This window comes from Nesoenas mayeri, assembly GCF_963082525.1.
Source record: "Nesoenas mayeri genome assembly, chromosome: Z".
Taxonomy (NCBI): domain Eukaryota; kingdom Metazoa; phylum Chordata; class Aves; order Columbiformes; family Columbidae; genus Nesoenas; species Nesoenas mayeri.
The window spans coordinates 76,430,072-76,448,601 of NC_137542.1; the positions used below are offsets into that span (position 1 = coordinate 76,430,072).

At 46.2% G+C, this 18,530-nt stretch overlaps 1 protein-coding gene across 1 annotated transcript in view; it reads right to left on the bottom strand.

Annotated features, from left to right (window-relative positions):
* The window catches only part of MYO5B (myosin VB), a 60,488-nt gene that overhangs the window by 8,117 nt on the left and 33,841 nt on the right, over positions 1-18,530 (bottom strand). Inside the window, exons 13-29 of the mRNA XM_080363152.1 lie at positions 16,715-16,837; positions 16,232-16,315; positions 15,744-15,893; positions 15,093-15,190; positions 13,060-13,146; positions 10,680-10,791; positions 9,514-9,725; positions 7,915-8,071; positions 6,768-7,007; positions 5,234-5,473; positions 4,034-4,118; positions 3,739-3,887; positions 3,464-3,583; positions 2,914-3,051; positions 2,763-2,825; positions 1,516-1,755; positions 823-920 (exon numbers count right to left, since the gene is read on the bottom strand). Of these exons, the coding sequence (XP_080219278.1) occupies positions 823-920; positions 1,516-1,755; positions 2,763-2,825; positions 2,914-3,051; positions 3,464-3,583; positions 3,739-3,887; positions 4,034-4,118; positions 5,234-5,473; positions 6,768-7,007; positions 7,915-8,071; positions 9,514-9,725; positions 10,680-10,791; positions 13,060-13,146; positions 15,093-15,190; positions 15,744-15,893; positions 16,232-16,315; positions 16,715-16,837 (2,396 nt within the window). The remainder of the gene's footprint in view (positions 1-822; positions 921-1,515; positions 1,756-2,762; positions 2,826-2,913; positions 3,052-3,463; positions 3,584-3,738; positions 3,888-4,033; positions 4,119-5,233; positions 5,474-6,767; positions 7,008-7,914; positions 8,072-9,513; positions 9,726-10,679; positions 10,792-13,059; positions 13,147-15,092; positions 15,191-15,743; positions 15,894-16,231; positions 16,316-16,714; positions 16,838-18,530) is intronic.

Sequence of the window (18,530 nt, forward strand, 5' to 3'; positions counted from 1 at the left end):
AATTCCAGAGATATTCCTATTTTTACCAAAAATCCGAGCTAATTAGATTAATATGTGCCAAAAGAATTTCCTACAATACCAGGTAGACCTCAAACAAGCCTAAAATGAGTCGAATGGACACAATTCACAAAACCTCATTTCTCCTTTATCCTAAATCTTTTTTCCATGCGAAGACACCGCCAGTCCTGCAAAAACCAACTAAAATACCCCATGTTCTCTATAGAAATCACTTGCAAGTTATCACCGAAATTCATTTAAAAGTCTAAACCTGATCTGCTTTGAGCTGCCTGGTTATTATTTGCAATATCGTTACCTGGGCTGTATAACAGGGAAGCTGGTGGTGATTAATGAGTCATTAAGTAAATCACTAATCATCAATATAAACATTAGTTCTGATCCAGGGATGAGGCTCCGGGTGCCCAGCACAGAGTAGAAGCTGAAATGTTGGGTTTTAAACTATATCTGGACTCAAATATAAAATAGATGCAAATTCAGAAAACCCAGCCCGTAGTACGGCAGGAATTTGGGGGACGTGGTGTTATTAAAAGCCATTAATCCACGACTTAATCTTTCGACTACCTTGCTGAACGCAAATTATTACTTTGATTCAATTTTAGGTTGGTTTTTCTACCTTCTCTGCATCTCATCCCCTTGGGGACACGTTGTCCCGATGCCGAGCGCTCCTCACCCATCACACACCTACATCTTCGCTACCCAAGATCCAGAAGCTGATAACTCTCCAAGTTTCATTCATTTTAGTCCAGAGCCTAATTTTGCCCAAACCCTCCTGCTGCTGGAGAAAGAAATTTAGGCCGGGCTTACCGGTTTGTCTCGCACATCCCCTGATAAGCTTCAATCGCATCCTCCTGGTCGACGTGCTTGTCGCTGTTGGGCCAGCTGGCGTTGCTGGTGATGTCCTCCTAAAGCCGACAAGCAAAACGGAGTAAAATGACACCCTGCACGTCTCCCTTTTGCTTTTTAGAATTCCTAAGACCCAAAAAGTCGCGACCGGCCTCAACGTGAGTTTCCTCGGGGCTAAAGAGCTTCTGGGAATTCGCATGCGTGAAATTGGGAGATGGAAAGAGGATGCGGAGAAGCTGGGAGATCAAGGGGAGCGCGGTTTGAAATACAAACCGCACCCAAACCTCCAGGAATGATAACGCGATGAATTAAAAAACCCAAGGGAAGCTTTTCAATACAAATGCAACCAGCTCGAAAGAAAAAAACCCTCGGCTGCGATGGGCCAGGCTGTAAAATATGTAAGAACATATTCCAGCTTCACCCATGAGCAGAATCTGCTCCAAAAGATCTTTTTCCCCATCCTGTTTCTTTGTGGAATAATAAACATCACGGGGAACATCTTGGACGACCACACATCACAGGCTGTATCTTAACCAACCCAACAGAATCTCCTTGAACCATCTTGACGCCCAAAGGCTGAAGCAGAGATGGCATCACTCGGTCATATTTTCAGCGCCGGAAAAGGCAAAGAAACCACATTACCCGCTCAATTACCGTGTTTTTCCCCGTCTCTTTTTGCTGGGCCGCCTTCATAATCTGCGTCCTTAAGATGAGCACTTCTTCCTTCCGCACCTCCAGCTCTTCGTTGGCCGATTTCAGCTGGTTCAGCAAGAGGTTGTAACTCTCCTGGCCATCGTTGGCCGAGTTGTTGTGGGTCGCTCGCTCCGCAATAACCTTGCGCAGCTCATTTAATTCGTTTTTCAGCTTCTTGTTCTCCGACTCCAGCTCTTGCCTCTGGAAAACAAACGCAAAAGTGCCACCGCAGAGAAGCCAAACACAGAATGACAGAATGTTAGGGAGTGGAAGGGACCTGGAAAGCTCATCCAGTGCAATCCCCCCATGGAGCAGGAACACCCAGATGAGGTTACACAGATGAACATCCAGTGCTCTCTTTTCCACCTCACTCCCCGCTCATCCAGCCCGCACTCCCGCAGTTCAGCTGTGAGGATGCTGGGGGACACTGTGTCAATGCCTCACTCAAGTCAAAGCAGACCACGTTGGTTCCTTGTCCATCCCTTTCTCCTTTGCATTTAAGAAATCACCGCAAGCCCCACAATGTTTAACTCGTCTTTAAATTCATTAAATGAGGTGGGAATACGCTGTTTTACAGGTGAGTGACGGCTGTGCGAACTCCCACTACGGCTGTTTGAAAAAGACCCTCAAGATCAAGTCCAACCATTAGCACCTTTTCACCCTTTGTTTCCTCTTATCTATGCACTATCTGCTTTTTATTTTTGGAAATCTAATAATTCCAAAAATAGCTGGGGGCAATTTAGATAATTTACACAGCTGTGGAAACCTCGTTTCCATAGGAAACGGCTGTTGATAATTATAAATCCTTCCAAATTAGCAATAGCAGGTTTTAGCACAGCGGAGGTGTGAGCGGAATAGATGAGCATCTGGACATCTTGCTGCAAAACACCCTGGATTCCTTTCCCAATTTACCTTTAAATTATTTCTCTACTCCTTTCTTTGTGGATTTTATGGATTGATTTTATATCTAGAGACATCTGGTGGGTTAATGGTTGGACTTAATGAACTTGAGCATCTCTCTCAACCAAAATGATTCAATGATGAATCTACCACAGCAGAACAGATGTTGACCCAAAGAGAAACATCTGTGAGCTTGGCCCAGGTGCTGATGGATCAAATTATAGGAGATTTGGGGTTATTTCCACCTTTTTTTGGCTTTTGGATCCACGCTATAGGTGACAACACCAAGCAGGAGGCTCCTCACTCACCTTCAGACTGTTGTAGGCAAAATCCTCGTGGTCCGAAGTCACTTCAGGCTTCGTTTCAATGACCTGCGTGGATTCAAGGGATATTAATTCATATATAAAAGCAGCAAGGGAAGCCATGAAATATTAGGATGGACGAAAAGTCGGCTTTTACCTGGGATTTCTTGCTCTCTTGCTCCTTTTTCTCCAGTTGGTTTTGCAGCTTCTTCCTCTCCTGCTCGAGCTCCCTTACCCGTTTCTGGAGCTTTAGGAAAAGGGTCATGTCCATGGCCGCTTTGTCCATCCCGACCTCCTGAAGAGTGGAAAGAAATGAGAAAAATTCTATTATTCTATGAAAAATAGGAGAAAAAGTCAAGTTTTATAACCCTACAGCATCAGATATTAATTGTTTAGAAACGTGGAATATTTTCTATTAGAGCACAGCCAATATAGATTCATTTGATTTCAACCAACGCTCTCAAAGCGGTTCAGAAATATTTAAGTGCCGTAAAAAGATGCGCTGGGAGGAATAATTGGATATTATTAATAATTTCTTCCCCAAAGGGCTGTTGGGTATTGGAACGGTGGTGGAATCACCATCCCTGGAGGGGTTGAAAATACACAGAGATGAGGTTTGGTGTTAACGGCTGGATTCTATGATCCTGAGGGTCTTTTCCAAGCGAAATGATCAATGATACGATGAATCCTGATTCACCGTGCGGTACCTCCACTTGCTGCACGACGTCCTCGGTGTCCCCGATCTCCGACGTCGATATGGATGGATAATTGGAATCGGACTCCAAACTGCTCTGGTTGGACGGGTTCCTCCTGTGTCCCGGGATTTGCTGCCAAGGAGCGACGCGGATATACAAGATATTCAGTGTTTAAAGAAGGATTCCTCCCAAAGTATCATTTCTGAGAGCAAATATGTGTTTATACACTACTAAGGTTTATATAAAAGGTTCAATTGTCACCTTACACTTCACCTTCACTTTGTTACCTTCATAATCGTCACTTCGTCCCGCAAGTTGTCGTATCTCTGTTCCAGCCTCGAATATTCTTTGACCAGGTTCTGATATCGAGATCTTTCTTCTTCCAGCTCTTTCTTCATCTGGATATTTTCCTCAACTGTATTTTGGGCAAATTCATCTTTCAAATAAGGAAGAAACAATTAAAAGACGTTACAATCTTCACCTCTAAAATTAACTTGTTGTAAAAACACGCAACAAGTATTAATAAATAAAATTAGCAGAGGCATTCCAATGCTGTAAGTATATAAATATATATATATTTACCTTCAGATTGACACAGAATCCTGTTGTTAAGCTCCTCTTTTTCCTGCTTCAGGAGCGCGTTTTCCTCTTCCAAGTCAGATATTCGCTATGAAAAAAAGACAATCTGCTGATTGTTTCGAGCAATTTACATAGTTAAGATGAATACAGTGAATATGAGCATTAATATTAAATAATTCTGGCTTTTTTAACTCGATATCATGAGATTATAGTCATTTAAATGCTTCACGTTACTACAGAATATTTACTAGAGTGTGCAGCAGGGCCTTTGGAGTGTATACAGCAATTAACAGCAATTAATGGAAGATGTTGAGCGGCGAGCGCTCGTGGTGGTTTCAGGCCTTATTTAATGTTCTACCGGAACCATTTGCTCGTGAGATTTGGTTTCGGGCCTCCCTGAATCTTGTAAGAATTACGGTATTTAGGATTTTCCTACTAAAAGGCCTGGTGAGGATTTAACCTGAGTAGTCACAAGAATTCACAGCAGGAAACCAAACTCGAATCACCAGAATCACCTCAGGGCTCAAAATGGGGGCACCAGAATCACCTCAGGGCTCAAAATGGCGGCACCAGGGGCACCAGAATCACCTCAGGGCTCAAAATGGTGGCACCAGAAACACCTCAGGGCTCAAAATGGTGGCATTAGGGGCACCAGAATCACCTCAGGGCTCAAAATGGCGGCACCAGGGGCACCAGAATCACCTCAGGGCTCAAAATGGCGGCACCAGAATCACCTCAGGGCTCAAAATGGCGGCCAGAGGGGTGGCGGCATCACCTCCCAAGAAAGGCCTTGAGGTGCTGGAGCGAGTGGAGAGAAGGGAACGGAGCTGGGGAAGGGGCTGGAGCACAAGTGTGATGGGAGCGGCTGAGGGACCTGGGGGGTTCAGCTGGAGAACAGGAGCTGAGGGGACACAGGGACACACAGAAACGGCCTCAAGTCACACTGGGGAAGTTTAAATTGGATATTAGGACACATTTATTCATCTGAAGGGCTGTGGGGCATTGGAACAGGCTGCCCAGGGCAGCGCTGGAGTCACCATCGCTGGAGGGGTTGGAAATGCACACAGATGAGGTTCTTAGTGACATCGGTCAGTACCAGGGGTGAGTTAACAGTTGGACTACATCTTGAGGGTCTTTTCCAACCAAAATGATTCTATGATTGCAAAGAGCGCCTACAAAACATGAGATACAACAAATCCACACCTTCCTCAGCAAACCCTTCTCCTTGGCGTAGGTGTCCTCCACCACCTTCCTCTCCCCGTGGGCTTTTTGGAGCTCCAGCCGCAGCTGCTCCATCTCCTCCTGCAGGCTCAGGAGCTGGTTGTCGTCACCGCGCTGGTTCCGCTCATATTGCACCAGCTCCTTCTTGAGTTTTTCCACCTCGGACGAGTGTGTTGACGTGAGCAGAGAGAGCTGCTCGCTCAGAAGTTTGTATTCCTTGTTCTGCGGCCCCAAAAGAGAAGAAAATATATCAATACGTGCAAAAAGCGTCAAAATCCTCAAGCAGGGTGGCTAACAAACTTAATAATGAGATGAGCATCTTGATAACCTGCAAATTAAAGCTTTGGTTGTTTCTCAGAGCTTTGCTCACCAGATCCGCACCAGCTCCTGAGAAATGAATCACTGTGGTTCATAAATCTCCGCTGTTTTCCCCATCTATAAAGGGGAATCCACAATCTCTGCTCATTTTCCACCACGTGCTTTTGCGTCCCGAGGTTAATATATATATGATTTTATACGCCGGCAAACTGAGATTTCAACGTTATATAAACGCACCGAAATGTTTTATCTTCTTGTGCAAAAAATCCCTCCCCTGATTTAGAAACTGAATTAATAGGCCGCGTTACGGGCATTAACTTCCCAAGTTAACTGGCGTTGTTAATAGGTCATGTTTATAGATCAGGTCCTACTCAGCGTTTATACTCATCCCTCAAATCCTCGGAAGCAACACGGATGTAACTTGTAGATGGGAAAACCCTCCTACATCAAGCGATTATTCTGTAGCTCGTTAGTGAGGAAGATCTTCAGGCACCGAGGTGGAGACCCAAGATGATCTGCACTTCCATGGTGCTGTCGCGCCCTTACGAGTCTTTGGTCACCAGTAGAAGGTTGATCTTGTCGTGATGTTTGGAAGGATGTCATGGTAGTGGCAAATCCTTCCCAGGAAGGACAAGAGAAAAGAGGCAAAGCAGAACCACACCAAGTTGGAGACCCTACATGCAAATGCATCTATCGTGGTGATGATCAACCCTTACAAGTGTCTGGGTAACAGGAGAAGGCTCCCACCACCACGACATCCTTCCAAACATCATGAGAAGATCAAATTGTTCCCATGAAGGACAAGAGAAAAGAGGCAAAGCAGAAACACATGAAGGTGGAGCCCCAAGATCCAAGTGCATCTACCATGGTGGTGTCAAACCCTTACAAGTGCTTGGACAGCAGTAGAAGGCTCCCACCATGACATCCTTCCAAACGTCATGAGAAGATCAAATCCTTCCCAGGAAGGACAATGGAAGAGAGGCAAAGCAGAAGAAAACGACACCAAGGTGGAGCCCCAAGATCCAAATGCATCTACCATGGTCATGTCCCGCCCTTACAAGTGTTTGGCCACCCTTAGATGGTTGCCACCACCACGACATCCTTCCAAACATCATGAGATCAAATCCTTCCCAGAAAGGGCAACAGAAGCAAGACGAAGCAGAAGCAGGACCCCAACTTGCCCCAGCGCAAGACATACCTGCTCATCGATCTTCCTTTGAAGCTGGACCACCTTGTTCTCCATCCCGATGTTGAGTTTCTTCAGGTGTTGCGCTGAGCGGGCCTCGATCTTCAGTGCCTTCAGCTCCTGCCTGGCCTTCATGCGCCGGTAGTAGCACTGCAGAACGATGGTGGCGCCTCTGACCCGGCGGAAGCGAGTCCGGGCCAACCAGCCACGGGCGTACTTCTGGAGGATCGTGGCTTTGTGTTCCGCTAGGATCTATACGGAAAATACGGGTAGAAATGCAACAATTAAGGGAGAAAAGTCACCCACAAAGGGAGCGGTAGCCCTGACGTTGCGTCAACACTTCTAAAAGGGTCTTCAAGAGGTCGTCTCCAAGTAGGAGAGTCCTAGTAGGTGACATACGAAGATGGACGTTGTTATTTTACATCCTTTTATAGATGGGAAGAGGCACCTCAAACCCCATTCCTGGCTGGTGAGGACTCGATGGGGACATTTGTGCTGAAGTGGGACTTTATGGACCCCCTCAAAATAGAGCAAAGATCCACAAGATCCATCGGTAGCAAAATAAACCAACACTCAGTAATTAACTTGTTACCCCTTCAGCTTCAGATATAACTCACCAGAACAGGTTTTACATTGATTTCTTTCCGTGTTCCGCCCCCGCAACGTGATAAATTATACGGCAGATAAATGACAGATTACAAGACGCTTTGCTGTTATTATTTTGGGATGGAAAAGGCACCGTATCAGCTTCTCTTCCAAATCTCTCGCAAATTTTAGTTGGGAATAAAGGGATTGTGTGAACTCGGGATGCAGTTGGATCCCTAAGCTCTAGTGGGTCACCACGTAACTTCAATTGCCCTCAGGACGGGCTCATCGCGCCTTTGACTTCATTAATTACCCCATTACCATCCAATTAAGCATAAATTTAGGTGACTACCAAAGTAAGGTCAGACCTGAAGAGCGGACAGAAGATTCCCCAAAGCTGTTCTTGCTTTTTTGACCACTCACCCTATCACCTACCATCACAAACCTTTATTTCATTGCTTTCAACTCTTGGTTTAGCACAGAAAGAACTAATTAAGGATGGCAAACGTCAAAACGGCCACAATAAAGACATTTCCGTGTTCTTTATATGCTAAGACACCCCGTGGAGACGTACCCTGCGATAAATCCTCCTGACAAACATGCCCCGAGCGAAGGCCTGGATGGTGACGGTCGCATTGCGGACGCTTCGGAAAGCTCGGAGGACGCGTAGCATTCGGAACTGCTTCTGGAAGACGACGGCCGCTTTCGTCCTCCTCAAGTGCTCGGCAAGTCTAAAAAGCACAGGAAAAAAGGTTAAAAAACCCCTAAAATCATCGTATTTTTTAAAAAAATCATATTAAGTTTTAAACTGGACACAGAGAGAAAAACCTTTTGTCCAAAAGTAGCTTGATGGTGCTGAAGAAAGACCATCCCAACAGTACGGCTAAGAAGAGCGCAGCCGGTAGCATGACTTCGTTAGAATGACGAGAACGCGTACGCAACACTTTGTTACTCCTAAACGGCATTAAAAACAAATATTTTCCAGCTTTTCCCCTTGGTTTGAACTCTTTGCTTTACGTACTGGATCCAATCAACGTCCCGCGTTGGCTCCGTCATTTCCCCAACCATAAAAAGCCAACGGGGTATCGAGCGACTCGGTGCCAACGGCAGCAAATGGATTTGCCATTTAAAGCGGCGTGCGCTGGTTTGGCAACGCTGGCGGTTCACGGCGAGGAAACAACGAGGGACGCGGGCAACTCGGTGCCACGTCGCTCCCGTCGGGTTCAATTTGCTGTTCCGCGGGTTAATGAACGCCTCTAAAAGCTCCATTTAATTGGATAATGAGCTTGTTTTGCTGCATTTATGATCCATTTATTGCTCTCAGCATGATATAGATATTTGATGCACTTCTTTATTATGTGGAAAGCATATCAAAAGCCATATTGGATTGGCTTATAGATTCTCTTCGTCAAGGCCAACGAGTTCGTATTAGGACCCATTGAGCCAGAGCTTATTAAAGAGGACAAGGGATGGTCCGTTCCCAAAAAAACCCAGGAGAAATCAGTTATTCGGACAACATCCATCCCCCAAAAAGAGGCGAAGTGCATACAGAGAGTTAAACTTCAAGCTCTATTATAAATAGCGCCGTTGCCAGTCGTTTGCGGTGATTCTTCTCATTACAAAGGATACAGTAAATCAATGTTGAGAGCTCCCCTTGGATACCACGGAGGCACAAACCTGCGCTCTGCAGAAAAGGAGCACGGAGCGACTAGCAAGCGCCTTTTGCCAGTAAAATAGTAGTTATGTGAAGCATTTTCAGCTAAATTTATATATACTTTAGGCATTTGATTGCAGCCTAACTGCCTGCACTCTAACCCTGAACCTAAGAATTAAATCCATGTAGATATAGAATCAGTTTGAGACAAAGAACTTTGTTCTCTTGCCCCCGAATAAAAGGCTGGGGAGAGGAGCTGGGAAATAAGTCTTGACTTTAGCACCATAGTGCACAAAACAGGTCTTGTTGCTATGAAACCCCCGAGTTTAGGCAGAGATGAGGTTCTTAGGGACATGGTTTAGAGCTGGACTTGGCAGCATTGGGCGAATGGTTGGACTTGATGACCTCCAAGGTCTTTTCCTGGACTCGATGACCTCCAAAGGTCTTTCCCAACCAAAATGATCTTACAATGTGAAGTTTAAGGCCTACGAGACGGAACAGATGGAGAACAGGACCCACCTCCGTGCCCGGTGCCCACGCGCGTAGCGTTGGATGACGACGGCGGCTCGGCGAAGCCTTTTGTACTTGAGCCTCTGCAGCCAACCCCGAACCGTCTTCTGAATCATGATTGTGGCAGCTCTGAACTTATCTGCCCGTAGTTTCTCCAGATATGCCACTTGGCCTGCACGGAAAAAGATCTTGGTACGTCCAAACTGGAACTTGTCTGGATCCTTTTCAAAAGCATAAAGGAAACTACATTTAATTCAGGCGAACATTATTTTGGTTTGTTTCAGTCTATGCTGCTCAGTAGCTACAGATCAAAACCCCGCTTTGGATCAAGTTAATCAGCTCACGTTAATTGTGTGATGAGGATATTATTAGACTCCAAATCTAAGCTTCTATATAGCACACTACAAATGGTTCCGCAGCCGAGACAAACGCTCGGTATGTAAGGAGTAAAAAACCCAATGGAGTAAATAACCCAATTCCTCAAAATCCTACAAGGAAAACAAGGATCAAAAATTAAAGCCTGGCTTAAGATGATGTCCAAGTTCTGTGCTCCGCAATAGCCAAGAGGAAACATTTGTGTGCACACTTGTAACTTAAAAATAACGCACACAAGTCTATGGTTTTGGTAAGAGGTGCGACAATGCTTATTTGCTTATACATAAGGGGAAAAAGTGCTTTTCCTACATATTAGTGGCCATTAAAAGTCTCCCATATGTCACGATACGGAAATTATTGTGTTTTTCTCATTTGTGCAATGAGATATTTAATGATGGGGTGAAAGAATTGACTTTGATTAAGGTTCATGGTGTTGTACACAGCACCCAAAGCTTGACCTCTCAAACACACTTCATGGTGTTGTACACACCACCCAAAGCTTGACCTCTCAAATACACTCCAACCAAAATCCAGGAGGGCTTGAGGGGACGAGTTTTTTGGATATAACCCATTTTTCATGTATAATCAGTGATAAAAACCCCCAGACTTCACCAGTATTAAAACAGCACGTTCAGCAATCGAGAGATTCCACATAACGTTTGTTCTCATTATCTCATTTGGGAAATAAACCGTAATAAGCATCTGAACGAGCAGCGGGCGAAGTAGCAATTTGATTTGTATCAAAGCCACGAGCTTTGGCGCGTCCAAAAAGCGTCGCCAAAGGTTTGGTCCCGGCTCACCTGAATGAGATCTTCCAACAGGGTCTGGCAGATCTGCTTCTTGTCATTCTTCGAGAGGTCTCTCTTCTTCATCAGAACGCGATATCTATTGAAAAAGTCGTGGTAGGACCACCTGAAAGTGAAGCATACAGAGGATTAACCTGTGAACTGGGTGGGACTGAGGTGGGTGTATCAGCAATATAACACTTACTTCAAAACGCGCAAGTTTTGCATCGCTTCAAATAAGAGTGAATTTTAATCCCTATCTACACAAGTTTGTAATGGGGAATGAGCTATTAGAGAGCAGCAGAGGGGAAAGGGAGCTGGGGGTCCTGGGGACAGCAGGGTGACCATGAGCCAGCACTGGGCCCTTGTGGCCAGGAAGCCAATGGGACCTGGGGTGGGTTAGAAGGGGGTGGTCAGTAGGTCCGAGAGGTTCTCCTGCCCCTCTACTGGAATCTCTACTCCACATCTGGAATCTTGTGTCCAGTTGTGGCCCCTCAGTTCCAGCAGGACAGGGAACTGCTGGAGAGAGTCCAGCGCAGCCACCAAGATGCTGCAGGGAGTGGAGCATCTCCCGTGTGAGGAAAGGATGAGGGAGCTGGGGCTCTGGAGCTGGACAAGAGGACACTGAGGGGGGACTCATTCATGGGGATCAATATGGAAAGGGTGAGTGTCAGGAGGATGGAGCCAGGCTCTTCTGGGTGACAACCAGTGACAGGACAAGGGGCAATGGGTACAAACTGGAACACAAGAGGTTCCACTTAAATATGAGAAGAAACTTGTTCGTGGTGAGAGTGGCAGAGCCTGCCCCAGGCTGCCCAGGGGGTTGTGGAGTCTCCTTCTGTGCAGACATTCCAACCCGCCTGGACACCTTCCTGTGTAACCTCATCTGGGTGTTCCTGCTCCATGGGGGGATTGCACTGGATGAGCTTTCCAGGTCCCTTCCAACCCCTGACACTCTGTGATTCTGTGAAAAGCGAACGCAAAGATCACACAAAACAACAGGTTTGTGTTATGTCGGGCTTAAGCTTAAACTTGCTTTCTCAACGCCTCCGTTTTCATATTACACTTCCCGTCTTGCGCTTTGATCCTTTCGCTTTGCATGGAGAAAACCCGTCTCCATTTGAAGCACGTTTGAGGCTTCGCACGGCTCTAAATCAAAAGCGACAGAACGACGGAGCCTGCGGCACTTGGGACCTCCCGCCTGGTTCGGGTTTTATTTAAGCCAGGGATTGCTTGGAGAGGAGGAAAGAGAGCCCCTTGCTCTCGCTTTACGCGGTGATTGTTCCGCTCATTTCCATTCCAGCCCATCTTTAACGGCACGACATCGTTTCGCCGCGGCCGCTCGCGGTGATTTAATAGGAGGTGACAGCCCTGAGATCACAACCGCTTGGATTATCAGCCCCGGAATATCAAGATAAAAGCTCTGCAAGGATGGGGCTCAGCTGGTTCATCAGGAGTTTCAATAATTAGCTGCGTCGGGGGGGGTTTGGAGATGCCGTTACAAGATCCCCCAAGAGAAATGAACAATTAAAGATGATACCTCAGTTCAACTTGTTGATGGGTATGAAATGAAATTGGAAAGCTGAGATCAAGCACAACCCACCTCAAGCATGGAAATTTGAGTCTGAAATCAGTGCAGGTCACTAAAGGCAATCAAAGGAATGGAAGGACAAAGAAAACCAACTTGAATCTGTGGCAAAACCCCTTCTTAGGCTTGAGCTTAAGATGCTCAAGAGCTTGGCGACTTGGTCAACCCCCCAATTTCTTTGTCAACTACAAGAATTAGATGGAGGGAAGAAGCCATAAGACACCCCAGAAATTAAACCTTCTATTTGTGGTTTAAAAGTCAAGATTTGGACACTTTATACAAATCTCCGATTGGTATCAAGCCCTGAAAGGATCAATATTTTAAGCAGTAAAGAGCTGGACTATATGGATCTTTCTATAGCACCCAAAGGCTGTTTGGGGGCAGGTGTATGAAATATTTAAGCCAAGATTTGGCGTGAAATTCTTTTAACGGAGATCTGCACTAATTAATTTGCTACGGACTCATCGTTACGTGGCCAGTTCCTACAGAGACGAATGGTTTTATAACATCCTCCGTGCTTTATAATGAAGACATCAATGATAAATTTACTATCTACACATCTCAGATTCATCACAGTCACTTCTACACATGCTAATAAATCTATTTCTTAATTGCTGCGGAATGTTTCAAATTAAATGATCTCTTTTCAAGAAAGCCCCCCAGCGGCTTTCGTTACCTTGATAACGAAGCTCTTAAATGTGAGGAAGTCAGGAGCGAACGTGCAGGTGGCAAAATACTACATGATATATCTATATTATCTTTTCTAACATATATATCTAAGGCCACAGCCAATTCGCAACACGGTACCTGGAGGGGAAGCCGGCGGCACTGATGCGGATGGTCTCCAGTACTCCACAAGCTCTCAGCTGCTGCACCGCTCTCTTGGGATCGAACCTGCGATTAGATTTAAGACAGAGATTAACACAGCGAGGAGGAACCCACATCATCACCTAAAGCATCCACGAGAACACAGATGTTGGCGTCCTGGCACGATCCCACTTTTGGATCCATTTCTCTTTGCCCAGAGCACAAGTAGCAGCATCTCGGGTCACTTCTACCTCCTTCCACCCCACCACCAAACGCACAAAGAGGTCCCAGCTCTCCAGCATGAAACATTGGACAATGGACAAGGTTGCTGGATGAAGCTCAGACTCAAAAGATGTTGATGTCCATCAAGGTTGATGTCCATAGATCCTAGGAGTCCGTAAAGGGTGATGTCCGTAGATCTTGAAGTCCAGTAGCGTTGATGTCCGTAGATCTTGAAGTCCAGTAGCATTGACGTCCGTAGATCTTCAAGTCCAGTAGCGTTGACATCCGTAGATCTTTAAGTCCACTAACGTTGATGCCCGTAGATCTTTAAGTCCACTAACGCTGGCGTCTGTAGATCCTGAAGTCCGTTAATGTTGATGCCCATAGATCTTGAAGTCCATCAGCGTTGATGTCTGTAGATCCTGAAGTCTGTTAACATTGGCGTCCGTAGATCCTCAAGTCCGTCAACGTTGATGTCCGTACATCACAGAATCATAAAATCATTCCGGTTGGAAGAGACCCTCAGGATCATCGAGTCCAACCATAACCTAACTTCAGCACTAAACCACGTCGCTAAGAACCTCGTCTAAATGCCTTTTCAACCCCTTCAGGGCTGGTGATTCCACCACTGCCCTGGGCAGCCTGTTCCAATGCCCAACAGCCCTTTGGGGGAGAAATTATGCCCCAGATCCAACCCCAACCTCCCCTGGCGCAACTTGAGGCCGTTTCCTCTTGTCCTGTCACTTGCTACTTCGGGGAAGAGACCACCAGAATTTGAAAGGAAAATTGCCAAAGGTATAAGCAGAAGTCAGGCATTTCTCTCTCTTTGAAGTCTTCTCCATCAGGGATCAAGCTCGGACACAGCAAATTTAATGGTGTGGTGCCAACGTTTCCTCCAGGCTACAAGTTCTGACGTTCCTCACCTTCTAAAGAAAAAGTCCTTACATTTGCACCAAGATGGAAAGCAGGAATGAGAGTAATTCAGGGAGCAAGAAACCTTGGAAAGTCTCTAGTCCAACACCCTACACCTACATCATTCCTGTGCCTATTTTGCTTTCCCAAAATCTGGAGAACTCTGACGATGGCCAGATGGGAAGCGTCACTCAGACTGTGCCACAAGCACAATTATCCTCCTGGTATGTGCTACCCAGAAGTACAAATGAGTTCGTTTAGCTAATTACTGCACCTTGACAAGCAGGTGTGCGTGTGTTTAGAAAACGATATTCACTGAGACTTGAGCATGACGTGAAGAATTGAATTGTCATGTTAAAGGTATATTAAGAGCTGAGCATTTTTGAACTTAAAAGGAACAAAATTGGATTAAAATACCTCGTCTAAGAGGCTAAACAAGGGTAACACCTACAGTTCAAAGTCTACAATACGCCTCTAAACTAGAGGAAGATCCGAATCGGCTTTTTCCTTCAGCCATTCGCTCACCTGGAACGCTGATACAAGTCACGTCTTTACTTTTCCCACATTTATTTTGGAAGCACCAAGACATTTTGGGTTTTCATTTCCTTCTCTGCTACTTTTCACTGTGCTATAAACCACTTAAATCAAAGCAACTCTAAGACGAAACTGCACAAAGGAAGAATGCTCAGTATTAGCAGAGTATCTATGAATTACTACGACCTGCGTTCATCTTCATTTCACAACCACATTATTAAACCCAAGAGAAGCAGCTCCAGCGAACAACGAGGAACCTTCTGGTTACGGAAACGGCATCACAATGTCTTGGAGCAAGAGGAAGAGTCCAAAGCACGCTCTGGCTGTAACGCTGAACACATTTAATCAGCCGGAATTCCACTTACTTAAAGGGGAGCTTCTCGTCGTTGGGCTTGATGCAGCGCACGTAGTGCGGGGTGGTGGCGTTCAGAGTCTCCATGAGCAAATGCAACGAGTTGCGGAACTGAAAGACGAAAGGAGAGATGGAGGTGATGGGTCAACGCACCCCAAGTTGGCAGGAAGGGCAAGAAGCCGCCTGCAGTATCAGCCCAGCACATCCATCATTTTGGTTGGAAAAGCCCCTCAAGATCATGGAGTCCAACCATTAACCCACCCCTGGCACTACCCCATGTCCCTGAGAACCTCGTCTGTGTGGATTTTGAACCCTTCCAGGGATGGTGGGGTTCCCAAAATCCAACCTCAACCTCTTCTGGCGCAACTTGAGGCCTTTTCCTCTCATCCTATCGCTTGTTATATGCGAGAGCAATTCAGAGAAGACACTGGTGGCTTCAGGGCTTCCAGGTCAATAAGGTACAAGAGCAATAAGTGTTTGCTCAGGGCTTTCATCAGTTGAGGCTTGAAACGCAACGGCCAAACTGTTCCCATCCTCAACAAAGGTCTCCTTCACTTTTACCCCCCAACTTGTGCTTCAAGCTGAAGAAACGAGATCTGAACTGTCAAAACATGTGGATTTACCTGTCCCATTCTCCAAGCAATCCGCTCATATCGTACGTTACCTGGTGTCCCACTGTTTTCTTGTGCTCCTTGTTGGCAGCTTTGATGGCGGGTCTGGCAGAACGGACGCTGATTTTGGCCGTTCCCTTTGCCACGGAAGTGGTGGGTGCAGCGTCCTTCTCATCTTGGAATAAGTCAGCGACCATTTGATACTGAAACCAAAACCCAACACCTGAGCAGCTCTTTGTTTAGCCAACCCACTCTATGGAGCCACCACAAGACCTAACGCCCGATTCCAAGGATTCCCCAAAAAGCTCTCGAGCAGCAAGTTGGTTTTACAATATTTGGGAGAGAAAAGGTACATGGCGCAAAATCAGGTAATACAGGAGCAAGAGTGATCACCAATATGTGTTAATTTGTTAAGATTATGGATTGGAAATGGTGTAAAATAGCTCTAACAGCAGCTGGAATGTTTCTAAGCTCATGCCAGATTTCCAGTGGTTTATATTCTTTATTTTAAGTGGATTATCTCCCGATTCGCTGGGTTTACCTTGCTGGCTTTGAGGATGTTGATCTGTTCCTCGTACACCGTGTCCCTGTTTTTTTCCAGGAATCCCTCGCTTTGATATTCCACCTGGGACAAAGCAAATGAAGAAGCTCAGATTAAGTCCAACCACAAAGGGACAAGGCGTTTTGGTCCATCGCTCCCCATCATCAGCTGAGACACCAAAGTGGGGGGAAGAAGCGGAACAAGGAACATGGTCAATGGGGCAGAGTCCAGTTGAGGCCTGGACTGCCTGTGTAACCTCATCTGGGTGTTCCTGCTCCATGGGGGGATTGCACTGGATGAGCTTTCCAGGTCCCTTCAACCCCTGACATTCCGGGATTCTGTGAGTTTGGAGGCTGAAGTTGTCCAAGCTGATCTAGATCTGATTGTCCAACCAAGATGATGGTCAACCAGCCATCGCTCTCACTAAAAACGACCTTGTGGTGCTAGAAGTTAATTTCTCATTGTGTTTCTTGGTTTTCTCACCTTGTCGGCGAAGTGGAGGACGATGAAGGATGTGTTGGACATGCGGGGTTTCTGGAAGTGTTGGCAGGCGCCGTGCCGGTCGTAAAGCTTCTGCGCCCAGTTCTGGTCGGTGCCTTTGGGAACCTGGACAGGGAGAAAACGGAGTGAAAATAAAGTCGTGGTCGACTATATAGAGAGATTTTGGAGCCCTTGGGGGATTTCTTGGAGTTCAGGCTACAGGAGTATTTGCAAAATAAATTCCAGCTCCTCCAATTCTAGTTCTAAATAACTGTAAACTTCTTAAATTAATGTAAAATAGCATCACAGAGACGCAGAGAGACAAGCGGGATGGCAAACAGGTCTGTGAGGAGCAGACGTGAACGTTCTTGGCACTTGACAGAAGGATTAATTAACCAGAAAGGTTAATGAGCGTCTTCTAAATAAGGTTAAAAAATGTATTTGGCACATAAAAGGACTTTTCCAAGCAAAATGGTTCCATGATTCATGAATTTCTCTTGCAAAAGTATCGACCCCAAGTGGCTCCTCCTCTTCAGAGCTCTTCATGTCTTCCCTCCAACCTCAAGGTCTTCTGTCCGCTCCACCAAAGTCATTCCCACCATGATTAGAGCAACCATACGCTCAGGCCACCCCAGACATCCAAGTCGTCTTCCACTCGCCCTCCCAACTTCCAACAACCCAATTTTCAGAGGACAAACACCCTCCTCGATGCCCGTCTCTCCTGATGGGTTCTCCATTGGTCTTGTTCTCCTCAAGGGCTCTGCTCTTAGCCCAAAGTACTTCCCACCAACACCGCTGGCCCCGCGGTGACTCCGTCCTCTCTTCTTCAGGCTCATCAGTTTGTGCTAGAGGACGTCAACGTCGCGTCCATCGTGGTGGCCTTGGTTTCTGGCCATGGAACACCAACTCTTGCTGTTCCTCTGGCATCTTTTTACGTCCAAGCAAAACAAAGAGGTTCTAAAAGCTCCAGATCTGGGTGGGTGACGCTCCAGTGCGGGAAATGGGGAAGAGTCACTTGGAGGACTCCGAAGGACATAAGGTCACAACCCTATGGAGATGACGAGTCCTACTGGGCAGACCAGGGACATAACTGGGGGTTGGACAAAATCACCTCCACAAGCTCCCTCCAACCTTAAAAATTCTACAATAGCTTCCAACTCGTGGGACCTCAAAGCTGTTTAAAAACCCCCAAATTCAACCAAATCCTAAAGTCATCTTTGTTTTTCAGAGTTAGGGGTTTTATCGCTTGCTTTAGTCCTTAAAACTCCAATCTCAACTCAAGACTCTATTTTATTGCCAATTCCCATTTCAATCCCGTCCAGCCCCCTTCTCTGAACAGCGACAAGACTCATGATCTGTGACCTTCGTTAGCCAAACGGCTTCGACATTTCCCCAACCACCCCCTCCTCAACCTCACATTAAAGATTAAAAATATAAAACTCCATACTGCGAAGCGAGAACACTAGCGCCAAACCCTCTGCATTTGCGTTAATGTTTCATTATGTTACCAGGACCCCCCTCGATGCCGTTTCAGTCCCGGAATATGTTTATTTTCCACCGTTGTACGTGCTAACGAGACGACTCGCAATTACCCCATTGTGGTCCCGCGGTTGGTTCTCCCCAAGAGGCCGAACGCTGCTGCCAATGACGCGGGGGTGAAGGTTTTCAGCCATAAACCGGTGCTTTTAGTTGACAGGTTTTGCTCAAATGTTCATAAAGCTGGAGAACGCTTGCAGGTTATTATAAAAGAACCAATTACAGGGCTTGTAATAAGGGTCTGTGATTAATGACGGCGTTCCCTACTGACAGGTAAATATGC